Source organism: Sphaerodactylus townsendi, linkage group LG13 (assembly GCF_021028975.2).
Source record: "Sphaerodactylus townsendi isolate TG3544 linkage group LG13, MPM_Stown_v2.3, whole genome shotgun sequence".
NCBI classification, from domain to species: Eukaryota; Metazoa; Chordata; class Lepidosauria; order Squamata; family Sphaerodactylidae; genus Sphaerodactylus; species Sphaerodactylus townsendi.
The window spans coordinates 17,081,776-17,096,254 of NC_059437.1; the positions used below are offsets into that span (position 1 = coordinate 17,081,776).

At 39.3% G+C, this 14,479-nt stretch overlaps 1 protein-coding gene across 5 annotated transcripts in view; it reads right to left on the reverse strand.

Annotated features, from left to right (window-relative positions):
- The window catches only part of DIAPH2 (diaphanous related formin 2), a 413,545-nt gene that overhangs the window by 238,223 nt on the left and 160,843 nt on the right, over positions 1–14,479 (reverse strand). For all 5 annotated transcript variants that reach the window (XM_048514791.1, XM_048514790.1, XM_048514789.1 and 2 more), the window contains one exon: positions 11,602–11,731. In XM_048514791.1, the coding sequence (XP_048370748.1) occupies positions 11,602–11,731 (130 nt within the window). The remainder of the gene's footprint in view (positions 1–11,601; positions 11,732–14,479) is intronic.

Consider the following 14,479-nt stretch of genomic DNA (forward strand, 5'->3'; position numbering starts at 1 on the left):
TGCCTTTTTCACAGCTGCCATGCATTGAGTTGACATTCCCATGGAACTATCAACTAAGACGCCCAAATCCCTTTCCTGGTCTGTGACTGATAGCACTGACCCCTGTAGCGTGTATGTGAAGTTTGGATTTTTTGCCCCAATATGCATCACTTTACATTTTGCTACATTGAACTGCATTTGCCATTTCTTAGCCCACTCACCTAATTTATCAAGGTCCACTTGGAGCTCTTCGGAATCCTTTGCGGTTCTCACCACCCTACATAATTTGGTATCATCTGCAAACTTGGCCACCACGCTACCCACCCCTACTTCCAAGTCATCTATGAATAGGTTAAAGAGCACTGGTCCCAAAACGGATCCTTGGGGGACATCACTCCCTACATCTCTCAGCAAGACCTTGCCCAGGCTAGCTCAGGACATCAGGGCCAGCAGTCTACTGGAGGGGAACGTGGCAAGCTCCCCCCAAATATCTTCAAATCATTTTAATTATCTCAATCCATTTTTTTTTTCAAATATCAAGAAAGAAGTGATCTTTTTCCCCAATCTGGGTTGAAGACGTTTTTCCCAATCTGGGTTGCTGAGCGAACAAAAGCAGGCAGGAAACATTTCATTTCTCCTGCACAAACCTCTTACTTTCATTTTTGCCATTCGTGCCCACCATTTTGTGTGCTGCAGCAGAGGTTTCCCCTGCTTGTTTTCCACTCTGTGAGAACACAAAAAGTCAAAACTTTTTAAGGACCCTTAATTTCTGCTGTGCAGAAAGGACTACTGTCTGTTCTAATAGTCTGGGTTCCTCAAATTATTACAAGGTTCTTACTATTATTAACATCTTCATGGTGAGGAATAGAAATTTGTTGTTGTATTAAGAAGTGATGTTTCAACCTTTTTTTAAAATGTATGAATGATGAGATGCTTATAAAATACATACAATTAAATAAATCCATTTATGACATCTGTTTCCACTGCTTGGGTAGAACGTGGGGATGTTATCCTATTTCATAGAGATGTTTCAAAACACATTACACAGACCTGCAGACCTGAAGTGAAAGCACCAAGTGATGAAACAGTAAATAAGCTGTAGCAGCTGCATTCAGAATTTAACAGCTTCACAGCAAAATTAAGTGCCGGGAAGGGGTAACATCACTGCTGTATTCACGGGGCTTTAGGAACATAATACGATACCAGATGATAAAAAGAAAGAAGCCTTAGAGGCAATATTATTGCAACTATTTTAACCTGAAGATGTCAGAAATGCTTATCAATTCTATCCAGGTCCAAGCAGGATTAAGCTAATTCAACAATTTAGACAGATTTTAAATGTCCCAGAAACTAAAAACCATCAAAGGGCTACAAAAGCTACATTAAATAGATTGTGCATGGTTTCAATTTTAGCTTTTTTCTTTTTAATCCAGTACACTAAAAGTTGGAGGAAAGGGATTCTTAAATTGAACTATCGTAAAAGTCACCAAAATAAAGTAGCCACCATAAAAGCTATATTAACTTTTTGCATCTTTCTGACACAATATAATAAACAAATACAAAAATGTCTATTTGAATATGGCACTTCTTCAGATGATTTATGGAAGTGTGTAAATGTTGGACTTGTGGTAGGCTTCTCTAGAAAACTATTAGTTTGAAACATCTAGAAGAAATGGTTGTTGTGGGTTTTCCGGGCTGTGTGGCCGTGGTCTGGTAGATCTTGTTCCCAACGTTTCGCCTGCATCTGTGGCTGGCATCTTCAGAAGTATATCACAGAGAGAAGTCTGTTATACACTGTGTCATGCTGGAAGAAAGCTTTTCTCAAGTGTCCAAAGGGGTCTGTGTGTGTGTGTGTGTGCGCGCGTGCGCACGCGCGCTTAAATTTCATATAATCGATGGATTATGGAACTCAGCCAGGGGTGTAATGCCCATTGGGCAAAGTGGGCAGTTGCCCCAGTTGCCCAGGGCTCCCCCTTGTGGCAGGTGCCAAAAATGCAGGTTTGTTTGTGGGGTTTTTTGGAATTTTAGTGGGTTTTCCGTTTGTGGCCTGCAAGGGGTGCAATTTTTAGGCTAGCAGCACCAAAATTTCAGGGATGTTTCAGAAGACTCTCCTGATGCTCAAACCAAGGTTCAGTGAGGTTTGGTTCAGGGAGTCCAAAGTTATGGACTCCCAAAGGGAGTTTCAGGGTCGATAACTTTGGACCCCCTGAACCAAACTTCACCAAACCTGGGAGGTATCATCAGGAGAGACTCTTACTGATACCACCCAGGTTTTGTGAAGTTTGGTCCAGGGGGTCCAAAGCTATGGACTTCCAAGGGGGATGCCCCCATAACCTATTGTTTCCAATGGGTGCTAATAGAAGATGAGAACTACACCTTTGAGGGTCCATAACTTTGGACCCCCTGAACCAAACTTCACTAAACCTGGGTAGTATCATTAGGAGTTTGGTGCTTCTAGCTTAACAATTGCACCCCTGACAGCAGGCACCCCCCAAATTTCCCCAGATTTTCCTTTTAACCCTTCCCCTTTGGCATGGATTTAAAGGGAGAATCTGAGGTCCCCAGTTTAAACATTGAAAGTGATACTGTTTCAAGGTAGGGGAGAATCAACCCCAAAATAGCATCACTTTCAAAGTTGTTTAAATCCCACTAAGGTGGATTTAAAAGGAGAATCTGGGCTCCCTAGTTTAAACACCATTGAAAATGATGCTGTTTGGGGATGGATTCCAGCATGACTTGTTTAAATTGGGGAGCCCAGATTCTCCTTTTAAATCCACCTCAAAGGGAGAATCCTTTTAAATCCACCTCAAAGGGAGCATTTTGAAAATGTTTTCAAAAAAAATATTTCTGCTGTGTGGCATGGCCTGCTGCTGTGTTCAGATTTGTGCATTGGGGCATGTTCTACAATGTGATGGTGACTTTGAAACGACCGGGTGTAAAAAATCATTGCTTGGTCATGGTGTGGGAGGGTGGCTGCCCATGGGGGGGTGGGGTGCCAAACTCCAGTTTGCCTAGATCAGGGGTAGGGAACCTGTGGCTCTCCAGATGTTCAGGAACTACAATTCCCATCAGCCTCTGTCAGCATGGCCAATTGGCCATGCTGGTAGGGGCTGATGGGAATTGTAGTTCCTGAACATCTGGAGAGCTGCAGGTTCCCTACCCCTGGCCTAGATACACCAATGGGTGTAGCTACAAGGGGGCCGGGGGTGTGTGTTGCACCGGGCATGTGCCTGGAGGGGCATCAAACTCAGGTTTTTGCCCAGGACTCCAGTTTGCCTAGTTAAGCCACTGAACTCAGCAGATACACAATTCATATGGATGGTGTCCCTCAACATCTATTTAGACCAGTGGAAATTGTTATGTTTTAAACCCATAAGTTCCAGGTAGGAGTTCCAGATGCAAAAACAGAATGCTCAGTGAATAGTTGCACAATCTGTAGAACAACCTTGCATGGGAAGCCATGTCAAGCCCACTTGCAAAGCCAGGAGACAGCTTCCAAAAATCAAGAATATAAGTAATAAAAGAGATTTTAGTATTCTGATTACTCCCCTTTTCTTTGCTATTTTCTGTTTACAAGTTTGTTTGCTCCTTGTCCTCAGAAATGGTGGATTAGTGATCCACATAATGTGAGTTTTGAAACTTCAAATTTGGTTTCAGGTCTTGAATAGAAGTAAGTGCTGAGTACTCTTAGCTTTGATTCATCTGAATTGCAAGGTATGCTTAAGCACGATTAAGACTAGCAAGGAATCTACAGGAAAAACTCACTCCTGATTGTAAAGACATGGCTCAGCAATTGGTAAAACTGCATCTAGACAGGCCCTGAAACTTGTAGTACAATTCTAGGCACATCTGTTCAGAAGTAAGCACCACTATGTTCAGTGGAACTTACTCCCAGATAAAACTGCTTATGACTGCTGCCTGAAATGCACAGTTATAATTTAATGAGAAATATTTTCTGATTACAAAATATGATTTATATTTAAAGCTATCAAGCTGCCAAGCAATTAAAACGAAACACAGCTAGTGTTTATATGAAATCTGTATTGTTCTCTGGTCTTCTGTTTGTACAGCAAGCCAAATAACGCAGTGAACTGGAAAAATGAGCATACGTTAAATGGAATCCCATTCTAACAGCAAGCACAGTAATCAATTTTGTAACAAAACTGAGAAAAGCAAAACAAAGCCAATCTTATTCATAAATTCATAAATTAGGGAAGCAAATTGGTAAAATATATATTTAAAACTGACTGTGTATATAAACACAAAACTGGAAAGACCAGGTCTACCCACCCCCTACCCCAGCCTGAAAGGTGTTATCAATCACTTTATATAGAACTGAATGAATTAATTTAATTTATCTGTAAGGCAACTTCCTATCATTATAAAGGGATAATCTTTATTATCTATCCTTACCACATACAGATTTGTTGTAAATGTATTCATTCGGATATCAATGTTTTAGAATAATATAAATGAATAATCCAAATATGTAAATTGAATGTTAAAGTCTTGATTTAAGAAAAGTGTCACAACAAATACATAACAGAATGGTTTATCATGTGGGGAAATATACCAAGTATATGTCTGTCTGTTTATCTGCAGGAAATGTTTGTAATTTGTTTCCAATCTGTATTTGGAATGATGTCGGTATGGATTCAAATTTTGTTGTTGTAACTGTCTGTTGAAGTTTGTAATAAAAATGTTCTGAAACTCAAATAAAAAAGTAAAGGGAAAGATGAAAGATTTTACTGCTCTTGCCTAACCCCTAGCTACATTCTAAAGATATGGAGGAAAAGGGACAGGAAACCTGGTGACGGAAAAGGGAGGGAAGACTAGTAAACACCCAATATAAACCATCCATGGTTCTTCCTTTTCAGAGTTTATCCACACCATTAAAAATAAGTCTACCTCTTCCCAGTATTCCTTTTTCTAAATGCCCTTTTCACGATCTTATTTTTATCGTTGTTAATTTATTGCTTTAATTTCATAGTGTCATTCTTACCTTACAAAATAATAAAACCCAAAAGGAGTATGTATACATGTGGTGCATTTTCCAACACCAAGCTAAAAAGTAGTAGCCGTTAACACTCAGAAACGTCTGATTGTGAATAACAGACCTGAAAACCTCAACACTGTGACCAAGAAGTTGAAAACAACATAGGCAGATTTAATAGATTCCATTACCAAAGTTAACTTTTTTTCCAATTGTGGGGACAGATCAGAATGTGTATAAATTTATGTATTTAATTAAGAAAGATTAATTCAAATGAACCAAGGAAGTTAAGAATCAAAATGGAGTGTCTCTGTATAGTGACCAGCAGAAGCCTGCATGTTTAAAAGGTCAAAGGAATGTTACCAGCTTGCTAGAGGTATGCGGGCAAGCTTCTTAGTGAGAATGCAAGCAGGCTAGATAACATCTTTTGGGATCTTGTCTACGTGACAGTAGAAAGGTGCATTTTATGACATTGTGTTAGAACTAGCTAAATCAATGTGATTAGTTAAATAAGAGTTCTTCTATATAGTTAAATGAACATAGGAATAATGAAAATGATTCATATTCACATGTATTTGTATTTCACTATAATTCTATTGTTGTTAGAATCATTGTGTTAGAATTATGTTTTAACATTTCAAACTGGGGAATTGTTAAAATCATTTCAAACTGTTGGGAGAGGTTTTATGATCCAGAAGAATGTCAGAATGCTGCATAGCTTAAGCCTGCATTGCCTAAGGCATCTCTCTCTGAGAGCCAAACTCAGCAAACGGGTTTTTCTAGGAGGAGCAAGCTACTTTATGGCTGTAGTCCTTTGCATATGGACAGGGATGGCCATAAGCTCACAGCGTGCAGTTTGAATTACAGAAAGAATGTGTTTGACGTAGAAATATAGGCTGTCTTTATTTGTGACCAGAAGACAGATTCTGACCAATTAGATTTTTAAGGTATATGAATCATAATACGTAGAGTAAGGGGATGGACTGTGTGACGTTTTTGCATCTACAAAAATTCAGGTCTTCCTCTACTGCGCGTGCCTCCCTTGAGAGCACCATGGCCTCTCCCTTGAGAGAGGTCACCTCCTGTAACATTCTAAATTCCGTGCCTCCTTCGAGAGCCACCCAGGAGAAGGCAATCTCCTGTAACATTCTAAACATTGTATTGGGGTGCCTCTCCTTCGGGGGAAGGTCACCTTCTTGACTTATCTGTATTCTGTAACCTTCTAAATGCAGTGCCTCTCCCTCTGAAGGAGAGTTTATATTCTGTAACTGATCTAAATTCTGCTACGTAAACTGTCTGTTTGTTTTCTAATGTCAGATGCCTTTTTGCTTTTATTTCTAACTTTAAGTTTTTCTTAAAACTAATCTTGCTGTGTAGGACCAGAGAAGCGGCTCTGGCCCCACACAATATAATTACTGGATTACAATATAATTTCCAATACAATTACTGATTAATATGTAATCAGTGTTCTGTGCTTAATCTCCATGCTAAGAATTAAAGAGGCAATTCTATACTATCTTTCACTGAGTAAGGGAACAAGAGGCTACACTGGAAAAGGATACTGTGCCTCAATATTTTCTATCAGTATTGCTTGTTACAACTCAATAGTTATAGTCTGTTCTAAAAATGACAGTTCTAAGATAAGTATGCTTCTGTTGGTTTCAATATTACTGCAGAACACTCTTTCAATACTATACTATCATTTCTTCAATAATCTTATGCACCACGGTTCAGATAGTTGAAAAACCCCTCTTTAAATCTATTTTTGTGAGGCAGAGGGGAAGAGTTTCTCTCCAAAAATGGTGTAATCTACTTGTTGGCCAACCTAGACAGCTCTACGTTCCCCAAATTTAGAAAATCTGAACCCTCCATGTGTCCACATTTTGACTTCTACCAAACAAAGTTCCAATTGATGAAAAACTGTTACAAAGTTCCTGACTTTTTTTTGTTTGGATACAATAGTAACAAAAGAATATCAACAACTTATCAATATGTAACATTGTACTTTTCTTGTCTTAATATTTAATATATATTTGCCATTTAACAAGAAATCTCCTGCACACACACATACTGTTCCCCTATCCTACAAGGATTGTGCAGTTTCCATGAAATAATTGTTATTGTTTGTATTGCCCTGTTTTGCATGTTCAAGATGACTAGGAATGGATTTATTCAGTGAGACAGGAGAAATAATGAGAGACCCACTGAATTCTGATTAGCAAGCTTGCTAAAATGAGTCAACATTAAACGTTGTCAGTGTAAAACTAAATAGGACAATATCGTTCCACAACAGTTCAATTAGCACTTAAGGTTTGTGTATTTGTTTTGTTTCACTAATGCCAAATAACTATTTCTTTTTTTCAATGGAAATAAAACAAGATAGTGGAAAACTGAGCAAGTTAGTCAAAAAGTCCTTGGTTTGCAGTTACTTTAAGAAAATTCAGATGTTGAAGGCCCAGTAGTGTGTTTAGATGGCCTGCAATAAGGACTGCAACCAAGGATAGCCCCCTAATTTTAAAAAAAAGGCACTTCCTGCCATTTCAGGCTGCAAATTTGTTTGGAAGGATTGGAATAGGAGATTTCACAGTGGAGTAGGAAGAACTCCTGGCCGCTAGTAGGAATGGCTTATGTAACCAAGTCCCATCTTTTCCAGTGCCATGAAAGAAAGATAACTGGCCTTACAGTCAGCTACGCAATTAGTGATTTTTCACATACTCTTTTTAAAGCCAAAAATAAAAATAAAAACATGATACCCTGTGTGTGTATGTGTGCGAGTGTGTGATTGCCATTCAATCACAGCTCACGCATGGAAGCCCCACAGATTTTCAGAGGTGGTGACCTTGGTATACTTGTCTGGTCAAGGCTGAGGGTGTGTGACTGGCCAAAGGTCACCCAGCAAGTTTCCATGGCAGAGCAGGGATTTGAATAGAGGTTTCATAGATCCTAACCTAACAACTTAACCACTACACCACAGTGGTTCTGCACAATTTTAGTTAAGGTACACTTTAAAGAAGGATAAAAATAATGTCAAAATGGTTAAAAAAGGGGGGTTCTGCAATTTAAAAATGATGTGAATAATTCTCTCACCTTTATATCATCAATCTTATATACTTTGAAATTTTTCTCTGCATTTAATTAAGCAGAGAAATAAAAGCCCAATTGTGAAATTCTGCTCATATTTTTAAAACCATCTCTAGCACATGCACATCAACAAAATTAAATTAGCATTCAGGCTTTCGGGGGGGGGGGGAGCCTCGCCATATCCAGAATGAAAAGAAAATGGGAGCTGGGGAAAGAAAGAGAAGAGTTTGGATTTATACCCCACCTTTCTCTCCTGTAAAGAAACTCAAGGAAGCTTATAAACTCCTTTCCCTTCCTCTCCCCGCAACAGTCACCTTGGGAGGTAGGTAGCACTGAAAGAGTCCAGAGAGAACTGTGACCAGCCCAAGGTCACCCAGCAGGAATGTAGGAATGGGGAAATAAATCTGGTTCACCATATAAGAGTCAGCTGCTCATGTGGAGAAGTGGGGAATATTGTCATCCGTGAAGTCTTCATTGCTTGTAACACTTCTCTGGATTATGGCAGAAGTGTAACAACCGTGTGTGTCTACATCTACAGCAAAATGTGAGGATATAGCACTAGTTTTCTACTCAGATCAGATACTCTAAATTTCTCTCTCTCAAATTTCCATATCATTTTCTGGAGAGAGCTGAAATAATTATTAGTGCTGTTTACTTTTCACTTGCGTAAGCTTTTAGATATGAAACTAACTTCTTTCTTTAATAACATGCAAGATTTTGCTATGAATAAAAGCATATTATTGAAGATTCTAGGGAAATGTATTATTGAATCTCTAAATCCCCCTGACCTTTTCATATTAAAATCTAATTTCCATTCTGCTCATATGGGATAATTAAGCTCTTAAGTGTTATCTGAAATACATGAACCTCACGTGAACACTTCTGGCACTTTATACTCTTCTGAAAAGAGTATGATTGGTATTTTAGCACATTTATGTACAAGTATTGTTATAGTAATATCCATCAAAAGTGTCAACTTTCTCCACACTGGTATAGCTATACTCTGTCTCACCAAAAGATCATAGGAGATTTTGAAGTCATCCACCGCCACTTCCTGGGCCTTGTCTGTTGTTCTGCTTCGATCCTAATGCCCAACAACTCTCCCAAGACCCATCCAACCTCACTGAAAGCAAGGCATGTCCCATTAAATCCCTGGAATGAGTGATTCCTTCACTGAACTTGCAGAAGTTGTGGGTGCAGAGGAAAAGTGGCAGACAAATGGCGCCTGGGCCAAATGACCCCCCACCCAGCCCCCACCCAGGTACTCTAGTGGAAGGCTGGTGCCAGAGACATATTCCCAACAAAAGGCAAAGCGTGGTCAGAAATATTTTCTACAGTGGAAGCATGCTACTTCCACTGACCACATTTGGACCTTTTGGTGAAGCAAAGTATAATGCTGCCTAAATGGCACAACATAGTGAAGGCTAAGAATCAAACTGTGTTACAGGTATATCAAGAGGTTATATTAAGTTTGTAAATGCTGGAATTTCTCTTATCATCAGTGGGTTACACATATTGAGAGAACCACCATATTTGAGATGTGTTGCAATGGCAAGCTACCACATAAAATTACCATCTTGTGAGAAACTCTTAAAAATAGAGGACCATGCCTTTCTTCTCCGTAACATATTCAGGATTGCTCCGCTGACCTGTTCCCACCACTGCTCAACTGCGTGGTGGGAGAAAGATGGGGAGGAATGTGATTGTCAGCAGCACTGGCAACACAATGAAGTCACTTCCAGGGCACTCCAAAGTGATGTTATCACATCTCCAGGGATAGGCTAGCAATCAGGCAGAACCCTATGGTTAAATCAGAGTTTTGGCTGAATGTAAGGGCATCAACTGACAACACAATGGAATCATCTGCAGTTGCCCCAAAAGTAATGTCACTGTGGTGGTGGTGAAATCACTGTATCACCAGTGACATCCCCTCCAGATGGGGTGAGTCACCTGCTGGTTCCAGGCTTGGCTGTTAACCCTATCAACATTACATGCAGAATATAAAAAAAAGATGAAACCGATGAAAAGGGTATGCATTAGGCCTGTAACACTTACAGATTAGTATATAGAAAATGTAAGCCTTGAGTTTAGGCACTAAAATATGCAGCAATTTACACTGCTTATCAGTTAATGCTGTTTATAGAATATTTAACTAGCTTTTATCTTACAGAATGGAACAAATTTAACTGAAGCAAAACCCACTTCAGATTTATGCAAAATCTTGGGATTAGTAGGGAATTCAGATCCATTAATAAATCTTTTTTCCCTCCTACTGGTGCAATGGTTTTAATTAAACTTTACCAACTCTTTTGGTTTAATCCCTTGAGCTGACCTCTAACACACTAGAGGTTTTAAATCAAACTATAAAAAAATCCTCAAAGCTAAAACTTAAAGTGTTAGCCACAGGAGAAAACCAATGAAGGATTTATCAAACATGTCTGGTAAACTAGTAAGGCTTTGTAAAGAGAATTTTTAATAAGTAAAAAAATTAAAAGAAGGAGAAAACACAGACACTCTAAAATAGTAAGTAGGAAAAAATATGTCAACAAGGGTGTAACAAAACCAAGTTTATGCCACAGAATTCAACTGCCTTTTAAAATTTACTCTTACCTGCACAAACACACACCAGCATTTATAAATATTTTAATTTCTATTATAAATATAAAAGCAAGTTTGCACAGGAAGAATCAACATTTGGCAAATTATGTGCTGAATTCTAGTTCAGCTGGAATGAATGTGATCTGGTAACAACACTGAAGAGGCAATATGGCAGCATTAGCAGCTTAAACCCACTGCTCTACTGGTTAATGTTTTTAATTATAAGAGAACAGGTTATCTTCTGCACTGGACTATTTGATTTGTTTCAATAAACCGAACTACATCAAATTGCTGGTCAGAATGTTCATTTGGCAAAACATTGCAACTGTTGATATGAGAGACCATGAATCTCCTCCACACAAAGTATTAGATTGCAGAATCCCAGCACAGGGAAGAAAAAGCAGCCAAAAAACACCTGAGATCCGCACCCTCCAATAAAATTGGCCAAACAGTTATGTATTGATGATCAGTCAAAATAATATAATTAAATATTGACCCAAAAACTGATTTCTAACATTTTTATATACTAAAAATGCACAATAATAAAAAACTGCAAGAGTTAATTACACCAATGAGCAGAAACACCTCCCTTGAAGTTCATTTAAATCAGGGTGTCCAAACTACAGCTCTCCAGATGTTCATGGACTACAATTCCCATCACCCCCTGCCAGCATGGCCAATTGGCAGAGCTGATGGGAATCATAGTTTATGAACATCTGGAGGGATGTAAGTTGGAGATCCCTGACTTAAATGCTGTGTTATTACTACACTGAACTTCATAGTAAAACTTTTTTCCCCTTTTCCTTCAATCACCAAACATCTAGATCAGGGGGAAAAAGCATCCAAAACGATTATTAAGGTTTGCAGGTTTCATAATTTGAAATCATACACCCATAGCACTTTCCCTAAGTAAATGCAAATTATTGAAAAAGCCTTATCTGTTTGCATACCTTTGCTTGCACACTCCACATGTTCCAGTTCATCTGGGAATTTTAAGATGTCCCGATAATTCTCTTCGCAAATTTCAGCCAGAAAATGCAACAAGGTTGTTTTTTGATCAGATGATTTAGTATCTCTAATCTGCAAAGGCAAAGAAATTGAGATACATTATTTGTGATAGTGATAGTGATTATATTTCATCCTTTCGGAATACATTTTTCAATCCATATTTTTTAATCTGCCTCTGGAAATAAAACACCTTTCAAGGTATCTTAAAGTATAAAAAGTGGTTTCTAGATTTTTAAAATGCTTACAGTATATCGGTTACATTTTTATAAATAAGGGAGCATCCGTCCTGGTAAATTTCCACACCCAATGGTCCATGTAGGAATGTGAACATACCCGAGTCAAAAATAAATCAAAATTAAGCTATTTTGGGATGTCAAAAAAAATGACCAAAAGCACTCTCAAATTCCAGAAATAACAAAAAAAATCTTGGAATTTCAGGACATTCAGGTTACAGGAGCCAGGAGGAAGAGAGAATAAGTTTGTCCCCTCAAAAAGCTGTTTGGCAGCATCTCTCACCCTTTAAATTTAAAAGGTCAATTATTTTCTATGGGAAACAAGGCCATGAAAACAATGGCCCTTTAACCGTTAGAGACTGGAGGCAGGAACTAAGTAACAGCTGATAGGGTAGAACTGGCCTGGGAAACTAGGTCTACCACCCATAGGAAAGAATAGAGTCATTGTTGCCTCTGGGTGGCAATAAGGCCAAATCTACCCATAGGAAATAACATCAGCAAGTTCAGTTCTATCCTATCAGCATTTTGTGGCATTGGTCCCTTTACATTTCAAAGGGTCATTATTTTATATGGAGGTTGGTCTGGCCTCCAATTTCAGAGGTAAGACCTTCCAACAGAAAATAATTGGACTTTAACATAAAATGGATGGAAGATGCTATTGCTGCTTGCCATGATGCTCTCCTGACTGCAGATGTATCTTTGCCTTAGAAGTTTCACTTGCAAATAGTAGGTGGAATTGAAAAAGAGCCCACAGGCAGCCTGCCTTGGGATATTCTGCCCTAACATAATCCACTAACGCAAGGGGGGGGAGGGATCCTTTCAAAAATGGGGGGAGGGCAAATGGCTGACAGGGAGGAGCCATAGAAGATTCAGGAAAAAGAAGGCAGGGGAAAGGGAAGTGTAAAATGCAAAGCACATGCTGAGGGGAAAACCTTAAGGCGAGCTTTAAGAGCGTAAATGGCCACAGTTTCATTTATTTTTCATAAGAATTCTAGTAGATAAAATTCTGATAATGTAAACCCCCAGTTCTTTCCTCCTACGTATGGTGGCCCCTGTAAGGGAAGGAAGGAGGGATATAAATTTTGTAAATTAAACATGATACAAGAAGCCCTTATTGTCAAAATCTAGGTTTTTACAGCAGTAACGAATAACTGAAAGAAGGCAATACATGCAATAATAGTGTGCAGATGAATTCTGTGAAGTGCTATTGAGGTAACAGAAGAAGACTCAAGGAGCATTAAAGACAACACAAAACATTTAAAAAATGCTTTAAAAAGCTTCATCCAATGTTGTTTGGTTGTTCAGATGTTTAGTAAATGGGTCCTGCAAAGGAAATTACAAGTCAATGGACTTAATTCACAATTGCAATTTATCTGTTTCACGTGGAGTACTCTCGTTACCATTACTGACAGACCATAATCTAAACTTGCAGATACATAACCATGATTGGAGAATCCTGAGAGTCCACACTAAACAGGGTGGACAAACGGATCTGAAAAACACCATAATCCAGTGCTAGGGGTGGGAAAGGTAGATGGCGTGCAGCTGTTCAGTCCAGAAGCCTCATCCACTGAAACCAATGTACTATACATCCAATTCTGAAAGTGGTCTCCATGCAGATAGAAAAATCTACAGAACAGAACCATTTACACATTTCCAACTCTTTTCTACAGATCTGAAGAAAGATCCAGGTATGCAGAAAAATCACTGAAGGGTGGGGCGGACTCTTTACTTAGAAGACCGAGAAATTACAATACTAGATTATGAGATTTCAGTCACAACATTAAAGAAGAGAGGACTGGTCGCCCACCACTGTGTGAGCCAGACACACAGGGGAGGACAAAAAGAGTTCAAGGGAAGAATAGGAGCCACCCCCCCCCCCCCCCCTGTTGCTATGATCCAGGCTGACACCACCACTACTCCCACATAACTACCAGTGCTGCAGGCATGTGGGCAAAGGGGACTGTAGGCCACTGTTGCAGCCACTACTCCCATATAAGTCAGGTGGTCAGAGATGGCTGCACTGACAGTGAGTGGGCAGGGGAAGGAAACTTCTGAAGGAAAGATGGATACAGCAGTTCAAGCCGGTAAACAGCTAGCCTGCCAAGCAAGCAAATGTATGTTTGTGTATTGGGGTGGGGGGATTCCCTTAAGTCTCACAGTCCTCTCACTTGTAGCTTTCTAAAAGCAGTGACTAGATTTGACTGCAAAATGCAGGAGACAACGGGATCCGAGTCCCCTATAATTTCAGCATAGCTGTCGTCTCCTCAAGACCTGCAACATGGAGCCAGAGGTATCTCACAGGGTGTACTTCCCATTTGGGGTACCCATGAAGCCAAAGAAGCCTAGCCTATATGCCATGTGAATTGTAAGTGGTCCTTAGAATAAACCCCATAATCCTCCGCAACTGTAATATAATGTAATGTAATATAAAAATGGATCTCTAAAGTCAGAAAACTGAGAACCCTGCAACTAAATCTTACAATGGTTTTTCTTGAAGTTTTAGCAGGCAGCTACGCTGAGGCACTGTACCATGCATGAAACAGTTTGAGTGGCAGCTACCATTAAAGCTACCAGACTATATAAC